General features: G+C 42.0%; 2 protein-coding genes across 15 annotated transcripts in view; one reads left to right on the top strand and one right to left on the bottom strand.

The window, feature by feature from the left end:
* PLGRKT (plasminogen receptor with a C-terminal lysine) overlaps positions 1-6,089 on the bottom strand; it is a 50,662-nt gene extending 44,573 nt beyond the window's left edge. For 2 of the 7 annotated variants that reach the window (XM_082404463.1, XM_082404464.1), the window contains exons 1-4: positions 5,648-6,089; positions 4,437-4,564; positions 2,772-2,876; positions 2,483-2,569 (exon numbers count right to left, since the gene is read on the bottom strand). In XM_082404463.1, coding sequence (XP_082260589.1) covers positions 2,532-2,569; positions 2,772-2,876; positions 4,437-4,564; positions 5,648-5,766 — 390 coding nt within the window. In that variant the 5' untranslated portion in view covers positions 5,767-6,089 and the 3' untranslated portion in view covers positions 2,483-2,531. Of the gene's footprint in view, positions 1-2,482; positions 2,570-2,771; positions 2,877-4,436; positions 4,565-5,181; positions 5,591-5,647 lie in introns of those variants that run through there. The other 5 variants (XM_082404462.1, XM_082404458.1, XM_082404459.1 and 2 more) reach the window with 4 other exon arrangements.
* CD274 (CD274 molecule) overlaps positions 5,236-18,768 on the top strand; it is a 30,606-nt gene continuing 17,073 nt past the window's right edge. For 4 of the 8 annotated variants that reach the window (XR_014248068.1, XM_082404443.1, XM_082404442.1 and 1 more), the window contains exons 1-2: positions 5,236-5,287; positions 8,173-17,772. The gene's annotated coding sequence lies outside the window, so the exon portion shown is untranslated. The remainder of the gene's footprint in view (positions 5,288-8,172; positions 17,773-18,768) is intronic. The other 4 variants (XR_014248065.1, XR_014248066.1, XR_014248067.1 and 1 more) reach the window with 4 other exon arrangements.

Raw genomic sequence — 18,768 nt, 5'->3', positions numbered from 1 at the left:
TGAGGATGTGCCCAGCCTGGCCCTGGTGTCATCTCAGTTTTGCATAAAGGAGTAGTAGCTACCCTTTGGTGAAAACTTTATCCCCGACTCTGCCACCTGAAGCAAAGCTACTGGCTCAAAAGGCCCTTGGATTCAGAGAGACTGTCCTAAATGCCTGGGCCTGGTTCACCTTTGGTTCAGCTAAGCTCAAAACTAATGGTGCTGATAGTGTTCCGGCCAGTTTGACCCTCAGCACCAGCTATGATGGTCGCTGGGATCAGTGGGCAGAAGTCAAGGCTGTTCTCAAAGCTCTGGTCAGTTGCACTGAGGGGGCAATCTGCCATGGTCCCTGAAGGTCCCCCCCACATTCTGGGTAAGCCAAGAATGCAAGGCCCAGACTGCTGTTTATTCAGGCCATTTCTTGAGGTTGTGTTTGCAGGGAACAACCTTGAGGAAGGAGTTAAAGTTCTCCCCACCTCAACTCCACCAGCTCCTCATTAACTAGAAAAGCAGCAGATTCCCCAAGTTCCAGGGTGCCACAACCCACTGAGTGCACAGCACTCATGTGAACCCATCTTTGTCACCTCTGTGAGACTTGAGAGGCATGGGGAATTGACACGAACCTCATGCTTATGCTCTTGCTGTGCTGTGAGTAATAAAGTCCTCTGTCTGATGTAGGTGTCTCCTGTGTTCTGCCAGCATCCATGGGATAGTAATAAGCTAATCTCTTAGCTTGCAAGTAGAGTAAAATCCCAAACCCTTCACAGACCCTGACTTCTGACATAAAAGTAAAAGCCCTGTAGTTTCCAGAGGTCTTGGACAAGGACTCTCTGAGTATGTGACATACTTTGCTGGTTCATAAACCTAATGTTTGGTCTCCTCTAGGTCACTTTGTTCTGTTAAACAATTCAATTGCCTATTCTTTCAACAGTTCCATTCCCCCCAAAGAGATCTTTATCCTGCACAAGACAGTCTTATCACTCTTTAATAGCAATAATAACAGCAACAACTAATGCTTATAGAGTGAGAGACTTTGTTCGAAAGACCTGAGGCGTTGTTCTACACACTCTCTATATACCGTCATCTTTACTCCTCATAGCAACCCTCTGAGGGGGATACTATAACCTCCAGTTTACAGGTTAGGAGACTGAAGCACAAGCCACACAGTTAGTCAGGAGGTGGAACTAGGATTCAAACCCAGGCTGCCTGGATTTGGTCCTCACTTTTAACCACTCACTATATGTCTCACAATAGGACCGTCTACTCCCAGGGCCATAATGAACCACAGAGGCCTAGAGATCTTTGTTAGATGCCTTAGGAAAATAATTTCAGTCAAACTTTTAATACTTGATTGATGTACAACATTTTAAAATACCTTTTGATAACCTATATTAGGCATTTAGACAATGTTCTACTTTGCTTTGATCTTTTTATCCAGCCATTGTATAAATCCAATGTCAAATGTTCACACTGTATTAAAATTTCTATTGCTGCTATAGCAAGTTATCAAACTTAGTGGCTTAAAACAACACAAATTGATTACCTTACAGTTCTGGAGGACAGAAGTCCAGAATGGGCTAGAGGGACTGCATTCCCTCTGGAGGCTCTAGGGGAGACTCTGTATCCTTCCCTTTTCCAGTTTCTAGAGGTTGCCTGAATCTTTTGGCTCATGGCCCTTTTACTCCATCTTCAAAGTCATCAGCATAGCATCTTCAAATCTCTCTCTCTCTCTGACTCTGACCCTCTTGCCTCCCTCTTTCCCTTATAAGGACCCTTATGATTACACTGGGCCCATCCAGATAAACCAGGATAATCCAGGGTCTCCCCCAATTCAAACTCCTCAGCTTAATCACATTGTAAAGTCCCTTTTGCCATGTAAGGTAACATATTCACAAGGATTAGGATGCAGATGTCTTTTTGGCAGGGTGGGGGAGGGGCATTATTCTACCATACACTCTAAGCAGTTATCTCTTCCTGCAGTATGGAAATTTTTACATTAGATATCTAGATTAGAGATTTAAACAAGCCCATTCACCAGATAATTAGTAGTCCACTTCATCTTGGCTTTGAGGGTAGAGCACCGAGGGCATTTTACCTTTTGGGAGGTTAAGGAGAACATAGTGCTGGAGCACATGTGACAGAAACTTTAACCACTGTAAAAACATAAAAGCTTAATTATCTAAAAATGTATCTGAAGGACTTCCCTGGTGACACAGTGGTTAAGAAACCGCCTGCCAATGCAGGGAACTTGGGTTCAAGCCCTGGTCCGGGAATATCCCACATGCCGCGAAGCAACTAAACCCATGTGCCACAACTACTGAGCCTGTGCTCTAGAGCCCGCGAGCCACAACTACTGAAGCCCATGCTCCTAGAGCCCGTGCTCTGCAATGAAGACTAGCCCCTGCTCTCTGCAACTAGAGAAAGCCCACGTACAGCAACGAAGGCCCAACGCTGCCAAAAATAAATAAAATTTTTTTAAAAAATTAAAAAAATAAAAATGTACCTGAAGTCGGGCATTCATAAGCATGAACTCCTGCTGGCTTTTCATGTTCTCATTCATAGATTTTGAAAATATAAACCCCATCTTGACCTAAAATGTAAAAAAGCAAAGCTTAAAACAATATATTCTACATGCATCCTCATATGCTCTGTTTTCAGGCTACCATGAGCTTAAGACAAAGTAAAAAAAGAAAATTTTCTGACCTGGGAACACAGTATGGACACTAGTCTTTGCTCCTAACTAGCTGTCTGATCTTGGACAAACTTAACCAGTCTGGCCATCATTTACTTACATAAGAACAGCTGATTGAACTGGATGATTTCCAAAATCTTTTCCTGCTCTAGAGCTTCATGTTTCCTGATTTTTCTTCCCACTGTATATCTTGAAGAACTGAGCACTTAAAAACAAACAAACAAACAAAAAAAAAACCTCTCATTTTTAGGAGGGGCAGGGTGAATACCATCCACCCTCTTACCTTCTGTACAGCTGGATGACAGAACCTTTGCTTCTGAGGAGGAGTAATTCAGAAGATGCATTGTACACCTTGAAGACCGATTTCTCTGTGCTCCTTGCATTTGTAGTTTAGGACGTTTTAGGTATCTCAAGGTTACTATATCAATACTCTTCCTATAATCCCTACCCCTCTCCTACCCACTTGCTCTTTCCATCCACCCACTGCTAACATCCCATGGCCATCCTCCTCTAGCCTCACTTTTTTCTTCTTAAGCTACTACTGAAGTTCTCAAAAGGGGGAAAACCGAAGGATACTTAAAAATGTTCTGGGAAACACAAATTTTAAATGAATACATGGTAACGTCTATCTTATTTATCTTACTTAAGAAGTTCTTAAGTGGGCTGGCAATTCTAGATGGTCCAGAACTCCAATTTTTGTTCTTAAGTTAATTGGGTAAGTACAGAAGACCTCAGTTAGTTGTTGATTCTACCTTCAGAAGACTGCAGAACTCAGGGAAGTTACGACTACTCTACCCTCTTCAACGATGCTGCTGATTCTCTTTGGTAGGCTGTTGAGCACTTTGTGAACATCAGGTCAGAGTGGCCATTCCTAACGCTTTCTACCCAGAATTCACAATATTCTGTGGGAAGCCCAGACAGAGTTCCTGTTTTCCATAGCCTCAGCAGAAAATCTTGGGTTCTAGCTAACTGGTGAGAAGATGGTGGGAGAGGGAGGATACTTCATGCCAGATGCAATGGGTTATCCCTACTAATGGGACTCCAAGTGAGTGTATACTACAAGCCAGACTTCAGTGGCTTCCCTGTATTTTGGCCAGAGATGCACCCTAGATTTATAGGGGTCTCTGAGCCAGAGTCAGTTTCAATGCTAGGCACAGGAGGCTGAGCCAGAGGAGGAGAGGCAGAGTCCTGAACAGGCCTGGGAGGTCATGAGATTTCCCTACCCACCCCACCCCTCAGCCGCTGCCCTGCTCCATCCTGTGAGTGACCAGAGGCAGTCACCCAGTAAGGGTGGGCAGATCTAGCAGAAGTTCTCTGCTGTCTCCAGATTTGACAGCCCCAAGTCCATTGTCTCCAACAGCAGAGCAGAACTTGCCTGAAGGCAGAAGCAATATATTATCCATTTTGGCAGTCACCAAGGTGTCTCTTTCCCACAAATGTGCAGAAAGCATGAGTGATACAAGAGAAAGTGTAGCTCAGGCAGTTGCCATTCCTTATTTTTCTTTTGCGTGTAGGAGTGGATCATTGAATTTTTACATATGCAGCAAACATTTATAAAGAAAACCGCTGTCCTCTAATCCCATTTACACACACACACACACACACACACACACACACACACACACTCACCCTGTAGGTCAGAGTTATGTCCCTTAGAGTGCTCCTATTTATAAGGGGGTGGACTCTCCCCTGAAGTGGAGTGACAATCCTCATGTCAGTCATCCAGGGAAGAGAAACTATCTGGAAAGTTAGGACTTAGGCTTACCTTTTTCTTGGCCTTGCTCTCTTGGGTCTGGATTGTAGTTTCGATGTATCAGGGGATATTCCCACGGGTTAAAGGTAGAAGCCAAGCAGGAAGAAGAGCTTTCCCTTGGTTCCCAAAGGAGACCACTCCTGAAAATGAGTGCACCACACCTTGTGAACTGTGCCCTGGAATTCAGTATTTTCAACCTTCTTCTCCTTCTTTTCCCACCCTAAGAAAGCCATTTTCCAAAGTCTGGGAGGTTCCTTAGGGTGTCCAGAATACTCTCAGCTTTCACTCTCCCACTCACAAAATATAATAAACAAGAGTGGCCTTGCAATAGGAGTAACTTTGAATTCACCAAATTGTATAAGGTGAGTCTTTCAAAAATGCTAACACTTTGTCATTGGTGACAAACGCCTTGCTACTTACAACTTTGACACCAGTGTGTGTCAGAGGGCTAAGAATGCTGATTTGGGTCCTTTCTGCCTTCATTTTTCCTTGAGTTACTCCTGAGACCTTAGAAAGGACTCTTTAATGCTCCAACCCTGCCTCAGCTGTGCTACAGATTACAACAGGCATGGGTATTTCTGAGGAAGAAGTGTTGGGACTGCAACTTCCAGGCAGCCCTTCTCAGGTTGCATCTAGGAACCAGGATTTGATTTCACTTTAAAAAGAAAAAAAAGGATAATTCCATGACCCATAATCTCTGCCATCCAAGTTTCTGCGCTGACTCAATTCCTGATCGAATGACACATTAACTACCTACATTTCTGACTGGTTGCATGATTACAGTCATTTTCAATAAGTCTTTGGGTTCCATTCCAACTAGCCCATTTCCCCTGCGAATTCCAGCCGAGAACTCACAGCTTCAGGTAGGTTTTCTGTAATTTATAACTCCACCCGCTTATCCTGGACCCAGTCACAGTAACTTGGGAATTCCTGCAGTGGTATGCTGATTTCCGTTGATAACGCGCTGCCTACTTCCCCCAACTTAATTGCAAAGGTATGGGAGAGGTCTGGAGTCTTTAGCACTAGAACCGGTTCCTCCGAAACGAGGTTGGCGATACTAGGAGCGGGAGAGCCAAGGGCACTCATGAGGAGAGGGCACCCAGCGCGGCCCGGCAAGCCCGGGGCCCCGAGCTCGGCGTCGGCAGACGCAGACGCAGCCCCGCGGACCCGCCCTCCCCAGCAGCCTGCGGCCGGCCTGGCACGCACGGCCGGCGCTCACTCACTGGTCAGTGGGCAGTGGAAGTGCGGGGACACTGATCAAAGCAGAGGCCTCCAGGCCGGAGTCCGAGACCGCCGCATGGACCGGGTCTCGCCCCGCAGAGCTTTGGGATTGGCTGGCCATGGCAGGGATTCCGAGCCTCAGCCTATCAGCGCAGCTCTCGTCTTCCTTAAAGGGCCCGCTTGCCTGACCGAGGAGGCCTGGTGTTTTCTTTCCCGCCTGGCGCTTGGGAGGGGCAGGTTAAAGAGGCAAATTCAAAATTCAGCGACTCAAATTTTGAGGGGAGGCAGAAGAAGCATAATGGAAATCTAACTTAAAGTCCTCAGTGAGGTTTGTCAGTTACCCACAAGGAGCCTGAGCAATCCATGCTTCCTCGCAGAGCTAAAACCTCCATAGAGCTTAATGAGCCATCTCACAGTTCTTCACATACGATGTCAACCACCACTTGTAGGGTCTGTTTCTAGAAGAGAATGTGTCTCGTGAGCGGTTGTCACTTAAACATAATCCACAGTTATAAACATTTGTAAGGGCTTTTCTACTTATAGAATAGGTTTATGTTGAGCGTGGACTTTTTTTCCCGTTTGAATCTCAGCACATAGTTTATTTAATTTGTTAGAGCCTCAGCCTACTCCATCTGTTGAGCTGCCACCATTAATGTGGCAAAAAGATTAAGACAGGAAACGAAAAAGAGCAGACTTGACCAGAGTTACCAAATCAATTTTTTTTTTTTTTTGACAGAGCTATCTTTCTCCCCTTCTGCTCTGAGAGATATTCATTTCTTCTCACCCCACTAGGAATTTCTATCTTGAGTAAGTCAAGCCTCTCTCCCAGCTTCATTGAGAGAATACTTGAGGAACTGTTGGCATTCTGTTCTTTGTTATTAAATGGCTTGGAAGAATAGCATGGACTTCACCAGGCTCTGGCCTTGAGGAAGGTCAATGAGGAAGGTCACTGCCCTTAGCCCTGGCTGACCATCACATCTGTGGAGAAGGGATCTAACCTTCCCCAGGCTCTGTATGTGAGCGAACACCACACCGACCTGTTGCCAGAGTGACTGGGGCACCACAGAAGCAAAGCCATGTGGAACTTTGACTCTTTACGAGGGGATAACAATTGATATGATAGCATTTGAGTGCTTGGACTCTACCATAAGCACACCTATGTTTGATTTGATTTCCAGCTCCATCACTGTCACTCTTCATCCTCTCCAAAACTTTTATCATCTCTACAACAGGACTAAAGCCATCTAATTTATTGGATTGTGAAGACTAAATGAGATAATATATTCAGGCACTTAGCACCATGTCTGGCACACAGTTAGCATTAAATAAACAGTAGTAACCAGCAACAGTGGGATCCTGTTACTAACTCTAGGTCTGAAGGGACAAAGGTAAGGGAGCAGTTACTAAAACCAGGCAAGAGCCATAGCTGTGGCTGTATAAGAGGGCTACCAACAGGAGCTATGTTGTTCAGGAGAGGAAAGCAGTCGATGCTGACCTTTGGCCCAGGAGGGTAAGATCCTATAGTTGTAGCCACTGCTAGCACCTAAGCTCCAAGTGGGGATAGGGTGGAAAAGAAAGATAAATCCTTCTGTCCTTCCATGCTCTGATATCCTGCTGAAATCTTCCATTGGCTGGATCCACAAGAAAGCCAGAAGATGGGGGAGCCAGGTCCATACAGTCTGTAGAGGTTCCTAGGCACAAAGACCTAGGACAAATGAAAATATCCAGCACACCATTTCTACAACCTTGGGTTTATCATACTTTGAAGTCCTAGTTCAAAAGGAAGAAATGCTTCCACTAGAGGACCCAGCCATAGCTCCATTGAATTGGAAGCTGAAACTGCCCCCTGATCAGTTTGGTTCCTCATGATGATGGAATTGGAATAACTGATCCTAATTACCAAGAGGAAATTGGGTTGCAGCTATACAATGAGGGCAAGGAGAAATGTGCATGACTCCCAAAGATTCACTGAGCATATCTTAATACTCCCATGTGCAATAATAATGATCATTAGATAACTACAGTAACCTGTTAAAGTCAGGAGCACTTAAATTTAAGATCATACAGGAATTAAAGTGTTGTATCACCATACCAGGTAAAAAATCCTAATCTACTAAGATACTGTATAGGGCAAGGGAAACAAAAGTGAATGAAGTAGGAAATTATGATTATCAATTTTAGCCTAGCAACAAGCTATAGAGGCAGGGACTACTGTAGCTCTGTATATAAAACGTTAATTGATTATTTCTTCCCTGCCCTTCCTTTCCCTGTTTCCTTGGATGAAGAGTACTGATGGAGACAAACATTATAATTTAGTTTCTAGGTTAGAGTATTGCCATCACCTCAAAGCAATATAGTACTTGGTAGGACTCTGTGATTCTCATGTTTAGGGGATGCGTTTCTTTCCATCTGAGCAAAGGGAAAGAAAAATACTGGGTGGCAAAACAGGTAGACTGTCCGGGTCTTCTATTTGCCTCCCCTCATATCCATTCTCCTCCCTTCCTTGCCCTATTCTATACCCCAGCAGCTGACCTCTTTGGAAAACAGCACCTGGGCTCTTCTCAGCTGGCTTGCATTTGGGTTGGGACTTTGGAGGCATCCACAGGAGACAGGAGGCAGGAGAAAAGAGAGGTAGGGTATGTTTTATCCATTCTTTCTCTGTTTGAGGATCTGGCAGTGGTTGTGTCCCTCAACAACTACAGCTCTTGACCAGTGGCCCCTCCTCTGTGGCTCCAGCTCACAGAGCTCTGGAAATGCTCTCCTCCCTTGCTCTTCAGGCTAGAGATGCTATGGGTTTCCCGCTGGTGTTATACTCTCAACCTGATGGTTCTTCACCCCAACTTAGTGGTTGGGATAACTCAACTGGATGGTTCTCTTGACCCTACCCCCACTCCTTTAATTAGCATCTAAGGTCTCTTTAGTCAAACCAACTGAGTAGAATTCTGATTCCTGATGGAAACCCACTGGATACACTTTATACACATACATTATAAATACTCTTGTATGTATTTTAAAATATAAGTGAAAAAAGTGACTATGAGAATATCTACTCTGGGAATTGAGAGAAATCTTGGTATAGATATTGAACACATTTTATAGACTATGGGGTGAGAAGATTAAAGGAAAATTATTTCAATATCAAATGACATATAACTTTAACTGGTGTGTGCATTATTTCTAATTGTATGAATTTGTGAATGTATGTATATATGCTTTATACACACATACAAATATGTACTTTTAAAAATCATTTTGCATTATAGCATAAGGGTTTTCATGTTGTTAAATGGAATTCATATATACCATTTAACATATGTAAGATTTTCAGCAAGTATGTATACAATTTCCATCATTGGGTATTTCTGATTTTTTTTGCAACTGTCAGTAACATCATTGTTAATCAACTATGCTCCAATATAAAATAAAAATTAAAAAAAAAAAGAATTAGATGGCTTCCCAGAGCCTAAAAAAACTAACATCATGATGATCACCTCATATATATATAGCTTTTTAATATTTTGATTGGAAATACTGGATTAAATAGTATACATATTATAGAAAGAACTGATGTAAAATCCATAAAGTCCTCAACTCATTTAAAGTCCCCTACCTCAGGACAGTAAAATTACTCAATATTTCCCTGTATATCCATAAAGTAGTTTTTTAAGAAAACAAAGTTTTTAATTGGGGGATTGGGATTGACATATACACATTACTATGTATGGAATGGATAACTGATGAGGACCTACTGTGTGGCACAAGGAACTCTATTCAGTGCTCTTTGGTGGCCTATATGGGAGGGGCATCTAAGGAAGAGTGGATATGTGTATGTGTGTAGCTGACTCACTTTGCTGTGCACCTGAAGCTGGCACAGAATTGTAGATCAACTATACTCCAATGAGAATTTATTTTTTTAATTTATTTTTTATTTTTTAAAAATATTTATTTATTTATTTGGCTGCATCAGGTCTTAGTGATGGCACGCAGGATCTTCGTTGTGGCATGTGGGATCTAGTTCCCTGATCAGGGATGGAACTTGGGCCCCTTGCATTGCGAGCGTGGATTCTTAGCCACTGGACCACCAGGGAAGTCCCAGAATTTAAAAAAGAATATTTAGAATAATAAATAAAAGTTTATAGAGTAATAAATTTTTTTAAAGTTTTTGAAAGTTCAAGATGTGCTTAGAGGTATTCCCTTTTAAAGGGATGCTTTTGAAAGGAGTGTGAATTTCTTCATTAAAATGGGAAACAGGTTTAGCCAAGAACTTCAGTCTATGAAGGAGAGCATGTGTGGGGATAAGGATAGAAGCTCTTCAGTATTAAGCTATTCTGGAATTGTGTTGCCCATACTCTGGAACACAGTCTGAATTTTAACTTTAGACTTCATTCATGGGGCATACTGTAGCCTGGGCACAATCTGAACCGGCAGAGCATCACTGAGCTTTGGACAGCCTTCTTTGGACTTTGTCCATTCCTCAGGTGACACCATATGGCACTGTAATATAATGGCAGCAGTGGACTCAAATCTTGTTTTCTCCCTACTTAGAAAATTTTAGTTTGAGATATAATTCACATATCATAAAATTTGCCATTTAAAAGAGTACAGTTTAGTGGCTTTTAGCATATTCAAAATGTTGTTCAACTATCACCCCTATCTAATTCCATATCATTTTCATCACCCCAAAAAGAAACCCCATACCCATTAGCAGTCACTCCCCATTGTCCCCCTTCCCCCCCTAGCCCCTGGCAACTCTTAATCTGCTTTCTGTCTCGATAGATTTGCCTATTCTAGACATTTTATATAAATAGAATCATACAACATATGGCCTTTTGTATATGGCTTCTTTCACATAGCATAAGGTTTTCAGGGTTCATCCAAGTTGTAACATGTATCAGTACTTCATTCCTTTTAATGACTGAGTAATATTTCATTGTATGGATATACCACATTTTGTTTATCCATTCAAAACTGATGAACATTTGGATTGTTCCTACTTTTTTGCTATTATGAATAGTGCTGCTATGTACATTCATGTACAACTTTTTGTACCTATCTTTTCAATTCTCTTGGTTATATATGTAGGAGTAGAATTAGCTGGGTTAAATGGTAACTCTATGTTTAATGTTTTGAGGTTGAACAAATGCATGATGCCACCAGCAGTGAACAAGCATACACTTGTATGGTAGTTAAGGGCATAGACACTAAAGCCACAGTACCTGGGTTTGAATCTCAGCTGTACCACTTCCTAGTTATATAAGCTCAGACAAGTTACTTAAGTTTTGTGCCTTGGTATCCGCATGTCTAAAATAGGGGTGATAGGGACTCCCCTGGTGGTGCAGTGGTTAAGAATCCTCCTGCCAATGCAGGGGACACGGGTTTGATCCCTGGTCTGGGAAGATCCCACATGCCTCGGGGCAACGAAGCCCATGCGCCACAACTACTGAGCCTGCACTCTAGAGCCCGCGAGCCACAACTACTGGGCTCACACACCACAATTACTGAAGCCCGTGTACCTAGAGCCCGTGCTCCTCAACAAGAGAAGCCACCGCAATGAGAAGCCCACACACCGCAACGAAGAGTAGCCCCCGCTCGCCGCAACTAGAGAAAACCCACATGCAGCAAGGAAGACCCAACGCAGCCATAAATTAATTAATTAATTAATTAAAAAATAAAATAGGGGTGATAATAGTATCTTCTTCATAGGATTGTTGTAAAATGCAAACTAGCTAATGTAGGTAAATCATCAAGACACGGTGTCTGACAAAAAATGCTATATATTTTATAAAAATGCTATATTTATAATCTTTATTATAATTATTGCATTTTGTTTTGTTAACTTGATAGTTGAAAAAGTGATGATATAGTTTGTTGAGGTTTGCCATTGAAATGGAGTAATCAGAGATGATAGTAATTTAAGGAGGCAGCCAAGTCAAGGAAAGCTTTTTTGAGCAGTGGGCGATTATATTTCAGAGTGTAACCTGAATAAAACTGAAGCTTCACATGGTTCAGTCCAAGCATGTAATAGCAATCTAAGAAAACATCAACTGACAGCTGAAGCACTTAAGAATAATACATAAGCTTTCTTAAGCAGTCCCTGCAAATGATCTGCACAGCATATTTAACAGGAAACGCCTAAAATATTCTCTAGCTATTTCTCTTTCCAAATATTTTTTCCACTTACAGTAGCTGCTTATATTTTTCCTTCTTCTCAACCATGAGGTTTCCATATCACTAGACTAAACCCCTGATAAGTCCCTTCACCTACAGCCCATGCCACTCACATAACCCTGTTCCTAGCCAGTGACTCTCAGCCTCCGGCACCTCTGAGAAATTCAGCCTGGTCTCCTACCTGGAATCCCAGGTAGCATTTCAATTTAAGCTGAAAACAGTCCCTGGACTCTGATGAATAAAATTATCTACCTTATTATATATTCCCTCTTTTGCAGCTCTTCACAAGAGGGACACAACATCTGTTTGGGCCATCCAGGGACATCAAAAAACCATACCCAGAGTTCATTCTTCATTCTTTTTCTCTTCCTTCTGTGGCAAGAATCCCTGGAAGTGCTGCACAGCTTGGCCTGACAGTGTCCATTAAACTTCTTCCAAGCAAACCTGGAAACAAGCATGTCAATGTTAGACTTTATTCTTCCCCATGCCAACTCCCCATCTTCCTCTTAGGATCTCCAAGAACACATGAAAAATGATGAGTTCACTGGGTTAATTTTTTTGTGGTTACAGCAGGCATTAATTATCCCCTTTATCAAAACCAAGCAAATGAGGGTTATCTTCATAACTGTTGGAGTCTGTGACATACAGAATAATGGATACCCAATGATTTTGCTTGATATCAACCCTACAATATATCAGCTGCAAACTAGAACCACCTTGTCCAATTCACACCTAGGCCAGGCCTCACTGGGTTTGGGGAAACTGCTTATCTTCACCCCCTGGGGCCTTGCCTTGAGAGAGTTGGACTTCAAGAGGTAGAAGTATGCCTGTGTTGCTTCTGACTTTCCAAGTCTACCTCAGTGTTTGAGGTCAGAGTGTCACTATCCTATCTTACTCTTAAAATGCTGCTGTGGTCTTCTCTTTTGCTATGTCAGCTCTGATTAACACAAAATTAGCAAGAGATTCTGCGTCGGGGGCCTTTGCTTGGGGCTGTAAAATGTCTATTACTCTAGTCTATAATTCATGTTTCTACTTGACTTGTTCATGCACAAGCGCGAATGAAACCTATGCTTTCCCCTTACTCTCCACTCTGCCATATTCTGTAAGAAGTAAACCAGTTCATGCCTAGAGTACACACAAACACACACCTTAATGCTATTGCCTTAGCTGATGGCACTTCTCAGCCTCTGAGGCTTTCCCTCTGCATACTTGTCAAAGGAATGCTCTAACCATAACTCAGAGCCTTTTCCTCTCATCTCTAGCACAGTGTTCCCAGTGAATTTCTTCAGCTTATGATAGCAAATGACCTAGACCAGTCATGTTGTACCCTGATTAAATCCCATGAGCAGGACCAAGGCCTTGGACCACTTCCAGCATACTGCCACCAACTTTCCATTTCTACAAAGGATTGTATCAATAATTTCTTCTTAATAAGTTATGAGTCTCTTGATGGGTTACAACCAGTTTCCAGTGATAATTTAATGGGAGAGTTTGTGTTTCATTTTTAGACTTCCTTAAAGAGCTTACAAATATTGTGAAAGCCTGTAATTCTGGCTATAATATCCTACCCTGAAACAGCGTATTACATCATATCTATCATCCTTGATTCCCTTTTCTCTATTACTACTAATATCCCTCAACAAGTTCTATTAGTTCTGCTTCCAAATTATATTTTGAATGTACTCTACAGCAATAGCTCCTAAAGGGCTCCCAGCTTCCATGCTAGCCCCTCTACACTCCATGCTTCAGACCACAGCTAGAGTGATGTTTTTGGAACACCAGTCAGGTAACCCTACTGCTTTAAATTATCCAGCAGCTTTCCATTGCAATTAGAATCCAGCCCTCTTCCCTTGGTCCTCAAAACCCTTCATGATCTGATCTGATCACCACCCCTCCTTTCACTCTGTACTCCAGCCACAATGACATTTGTTCCATCCCTAAAACTTGCCAAGTTTTTGCATCTGTTGCAAAAGTCTTGGTTTTTGCATCTGTTGACCCCTCTACCAGGAATGTTCTTCCTGCAAATCATTTCATGTTTGTCTTCATAATTCGTTTCTCAAATATCGCCTCTTAGAGAAGACTTCCCTGGCCACCACACTAAAGGAGCCTCATATCTAGGTATTCTATCATATTGTCCCACCTCGTTTTCTTTCTTTTTTTGTTTCTAATAGGACTCTTCAGTATCTGAAATTTATGTTTATTAGTTTATGTTTGGAATCTCCCCCTCTCTCTCTCTCTCTCTCTCTCTCTCTCTCTCTCTGTCTCTCTCTCTGTCTCCAGAAACAGAAAGTCCTTGCTGTCCTTTCAGGATAGGGTGGGGAAAAGAAAAAACTACATCTCATTCTTTTATGATGAATCTATTATCATGAATGGCAGATTAATTAGGCTCTAGATCCAGTAACCTGGATGTGACTATAATTGGCCTTTGAATAACTACTTACACCAGAAAACAAAAATCAGGTTTTCTCTTTCAAGTAGAGATTCTGAAGACTTTTAGACTCTTAGAAGTCATAGTGTTCTTAGTTTAAAACCAAGAATGAGTATAAAATAATACTCCCGGAGGCAATTCTACAAACACGTTTGAACTAAATCATATTCTCGAACCAAGTAAAATAACTCACAAGGGGACTATTTGATTTGTACAACATTCACTTAGGTTACTTAGTTCTAAGATATTAAATCTATAAAATATTTCCCAGTATTCTCTGAAAAGGTATCTCCCAATTGTAAATTCTATTTTTAGCAGCCTTCAGTTCATTTATTGAGATTCCTTGGAATTAAATTATTTACCATAGAGTGTTCCCAACTTCCCACAGCATTTACCTGGGTCATACTTATCTATGTCTGGGTTTGTGAATTCCTTGAGGACAAGGGACATTGTTGGAGGCCTCATCTTTGTTTTAAAGAACCCACAGTGTGGGAGCTGCCCTTTGTAACCAAGAGCTCTTCACCTGACCGGCTCTTCTCCAGCTCAGGACAGGAAGGAAGACACAAATACAGTCCTTGTTAAGTAAGAGAAGCATCTGAGCATGGGTGTCAAGTGATGAAGGCTGCTACCCCTTGGCCATCCACACATGTTAATTGCTCCTGTATTTTAAACAGTTGTATTGTATAACCAGAGCAAAGTGTTCTGCTCCATGAAATCTGTTTGGCACCAGTCTTTGGGGGTGGATGGCAAAGGTGGAGGCAACAGAAGGTGAGAGTTGGTGGATGGGGACAGAGAGAGAGAAATGGGCATAACATACGGCAGTGGTTTACAACCCTACACAATCAAAAATAGAACATGGGGGAAAATCTGGATGTTGTCTTTATATATAATAATAAAATGCATTTCTACATATTCAGTGAAAACAAAGCAGTTTGTTAATATTTTTTTGTTTGTTTGTTTTAAGTATCTTTATTATGTCCTGTCCTTGATGATCAAGAAAGTTTACTGGAAATTGCTCCTTCACCAGGAAATTGCTAGTATCACTTCAGACCCACTTGTAAGAGCCTGGAATCTCTCTCTCTAAGGTCAGGACAAACAAAGATCATCTCTCTTGTTTTAGGGGCAAAAGTGAAAGTAGAATAGGCAGGGGTAGAGTGAAGAATGGTGTTGATACCAATTAACCAAATTAGATGGAGGAAGGAGAGTTATAACTGTACTTGCAAAGAACTCTTCGTTCAGTTTTTTCCCTTAAACATTATATCATCAATTTTAAAAACTTCAGTGTGCACGTGACTCATGTGGGGATGGTGTTGAAATATAGGCTCCCAGGACCACCCCCAGGAGAATTGGATTTAACAGGTCTGTGGCAGAGACCGGGAATCTGTATTTAAACACCTATCCCAAGTCAACTGTGATGCAAGTGACCCTCAGAAACACTCTGAGAAATAGCACATCAGCAATGATGAGTTTTTAACCTCTAAAAATGAACAGATTAAGAGGGGTGTGAATGGGACATGGCGATACTGGAGATGATCAGGTGTCTAGTTCTATAGCTCTGGTTTCCCACTGCTCGTCTCGTATCTCAGCACTCCTCCATCTACTTCACCCAAATCACAAAACACGAACAAGGTTTTGGGACTGATGCCCCCCTGGCTGTTAGATTTTCATGTACTTTTTTGAAGTGATAAAATCTCTTTTTTTCTAAACACATCCTGTTTTTCCAACTCCAGATGATATAAAGACTTCATTAAGAAACTTGATAAACAGTATAGGAAAATGAATGGCTGAAGGGTGGAAACAGGTGGGTGAGATGAACAAAATCACAAATCCTCAGATTAGTAATATGTAAATCACTGAGGAGAGAGCTGAGTAAATACCTTCCATTCCCATCAACAACTTCAGAGAAAGGCAAATTCCATTCACCTCCTGCCTTGCCTGCTGATCATTATGTAGACCTTGAACAAAGTGCTTTGGTAAAACAAATAAACAAGCAACTAAACATCCCCCCCACTGCCCCCAGTTTTAAAAATTATTCATGCATCATAGAGGCCATCTAAGAGGATATCACTTATTCCTGCCTACTCAGTAAATTATTTGCTCAGGAAAACTCAGCTAGTTAGTGGTAGGTGGCTCTAGAGCCAGCTTTTTCCCACGTGATGGTCATGACCCCATTAGCAGGTCTTGAAATCTATGTCCTGGGTCTTGAGTGTCATTTTTAGAAACATGAAACTGGTTAAATAGAAAATATCACAGGGAATAAAGTTGAGAAAACGCGGCTCTATTTCACCATGTGGCCTCAAAAAGAGATTTGAGCTAATCTCCAAATCTATTACAATTTTATTGAGGCTTAAGAGAATTTCACACCCCCCACCAGATTTTAAAGGCAGTATCATCTTCTGTATTTTTCCAAGTTAAAAAATAAAAATATGTGATATTCTAAGAATGTGAAAATTCTTACTTGGGAAGCAAATGCCGTATCCAAGACAACGGACAGCTCAATATTCATTCATTATGCAGTAATTTGAATTGCAGTTGAGATGAATAAACAGGAAAAGCAAACAATGAAGAGTCCAATATATCAATTTAAAATTAAAAAGAAAGAAGAGAGGGAGAGTGAGACTGCGCTAGAGAGCGAGAGGACGAAAGAGCAAGAGAGCCGCACCTAGAAGTTCAGTAGTGGGGAATGCTTGACACAATTCTGCCTCCGCCTCAGTATGAGTCACGTGGTTTCAGCTTGGGCTCAACCATTGATTCGGAGTTACCAGAGGATTTTCTTAACCCTCACCTGTGCCACCCCAACGTGGATCTCAAGGACGGCAGGATAGCAGGGATCCAGAGCATTCTTAAAAGGTTTTAGTCCTTATGGGAAGTTATTTTAATGACAAAGCAATGATAGTTTCACTATGTCGAGGAACTTTGAGGAAGTGACAAAGTCCACGTTTTAAAAATATATTTCCTATCACACACACCTACTTTCTAGAATAAAAACCAAAGCCATATGGGCCTGTCATTTTACTTTCTATATGTTGTAGATTTATAGCAAGTTATCAGGATGATCCGTCATCTTGTAAAATCTTTTATCAGAAAGAGGGGAAACCTCATGGCAGAGTTTAGAGTGTGAATTCTGAAGGTAAAACCAACGTCTGAAATCTGCGATGATTTCGGACGTTGGTTTGTTTTTAAACATTGTTTAAAACATCAGATATTGATTTGTTTTCATCTTTGAAGCTTTTCTTTTGAAAAGCTGATTTACGGGAAGCCGGACTTAAGTTTCACTTTTGGTTTCACTTATCTAACTTTTTATTCCAAAAATGAAAAATCCGCTTGTTTTCCAAATTACAGGTTTAGCGGCAGCGTAAGAAAATCCAGTCGGGGGCGTGGGGTGCTGAGCCGGGGGCGGGTCTGTCTGGCAGGGGTGGGCGGAGAACTCCTCCACGCTAGCTCATTAGCTGCGGGCCGCCGCAGGTGGTCCTCGCAGTCCCGGGCGCAGTGCCGAAGCCTCCCCGCCAGCCGAGAGTCTCCCGCCCGCAGGTAGGGAGCGTTCTCGCTCACTGGCCAGCATCTTTGGCCATCTCGCTGGGCACTTTAAAACGGAACGTCAACAGACCCTTTCTTTGGGATGGAGAGCGGAGAAGGGAAAGGGAAAGCGTGATGGTTTGGGTGCAGCAGAGCCGATTAAGGTTAATAAGAACAAGTAACAAGTTTAGTCTTTAGCTAGGGGGATTCAGTTTTGCTTATCTTGTAAGTACATATATGTTCCTGCGCGTTCACGAATGTGGTCCTGAGGTGGGTAACCGGGTCTAGAGGGAAATTCCTGGGTTGGAGGTCGGGACACCTGGGTCCTAGTCCACCTTTAGCTGCTCATTAGCAGTCTGATGTGGGTAAGTCATCACACCTGCAGCATCTCTTAAGGTCCCTTCCTGGTGTAAGAGCCAGGATACCCGAGCCCGAGTTCTTTGCTCTATCTACTTTGAGGACTAAAGGAGTCCTGAAGGCGGAAGAGAGGAGCCTAAGGAAAAAAATGTTAAACATTTCTTAGCCACATTGAGCTTAGCCTATGTCAAAGTTCAGTTTGGGTTTGTCTTACAACACAGGGAGTCTTCATGTATCATTGTTCCACCTTGTTTTGTGTACCTAATGTGGCTGATTTTCTATGGATTAAATTGCTTTCTAAAAATGTGATTTTTTTTTTAATGGCTACATTCCATGGTGCTGGATAACCAAACAAAATTAATCCCCCATGCTGGACATAAAGATTATTTACAGTGGTTCACTATTTTAGCCATTCACTGAACATCATTGCATATAAATATCTGGGACATTGCTGATTATTTCTTTCAGATTAACTCTTACAAGTATAACTACTTAATCAAAGTCTGAATGTTTTAACAGCCTTTTGATACAAATTGAAAATTGCCTTCCAGAAAGGTTGTGCCAGTTCACATTGACAGTTGCCCAGCAGTTTTTAAGAACTGTGATACTCTAAAGAAAAAATTAGCCTTTTTTTCAGTGAGGTAGAGTAGGCAG

Source organism: Balaenoptera borealis (genome assembly GCF_965194805.1).
Source record: "Balaenoptera borealis genome assembly, chromosome: 8".
NCBI lineage: Eukaryota > Metazoa > Chordata > Mammalia > Artiodactyla > Balaenopteridae > Balaenoptera > Balaenoptera borealis.
Note: the sequence above shows the minus strand (reverse complement) of the source record. Positions and strands in the feature narration are given on the sequence as shown.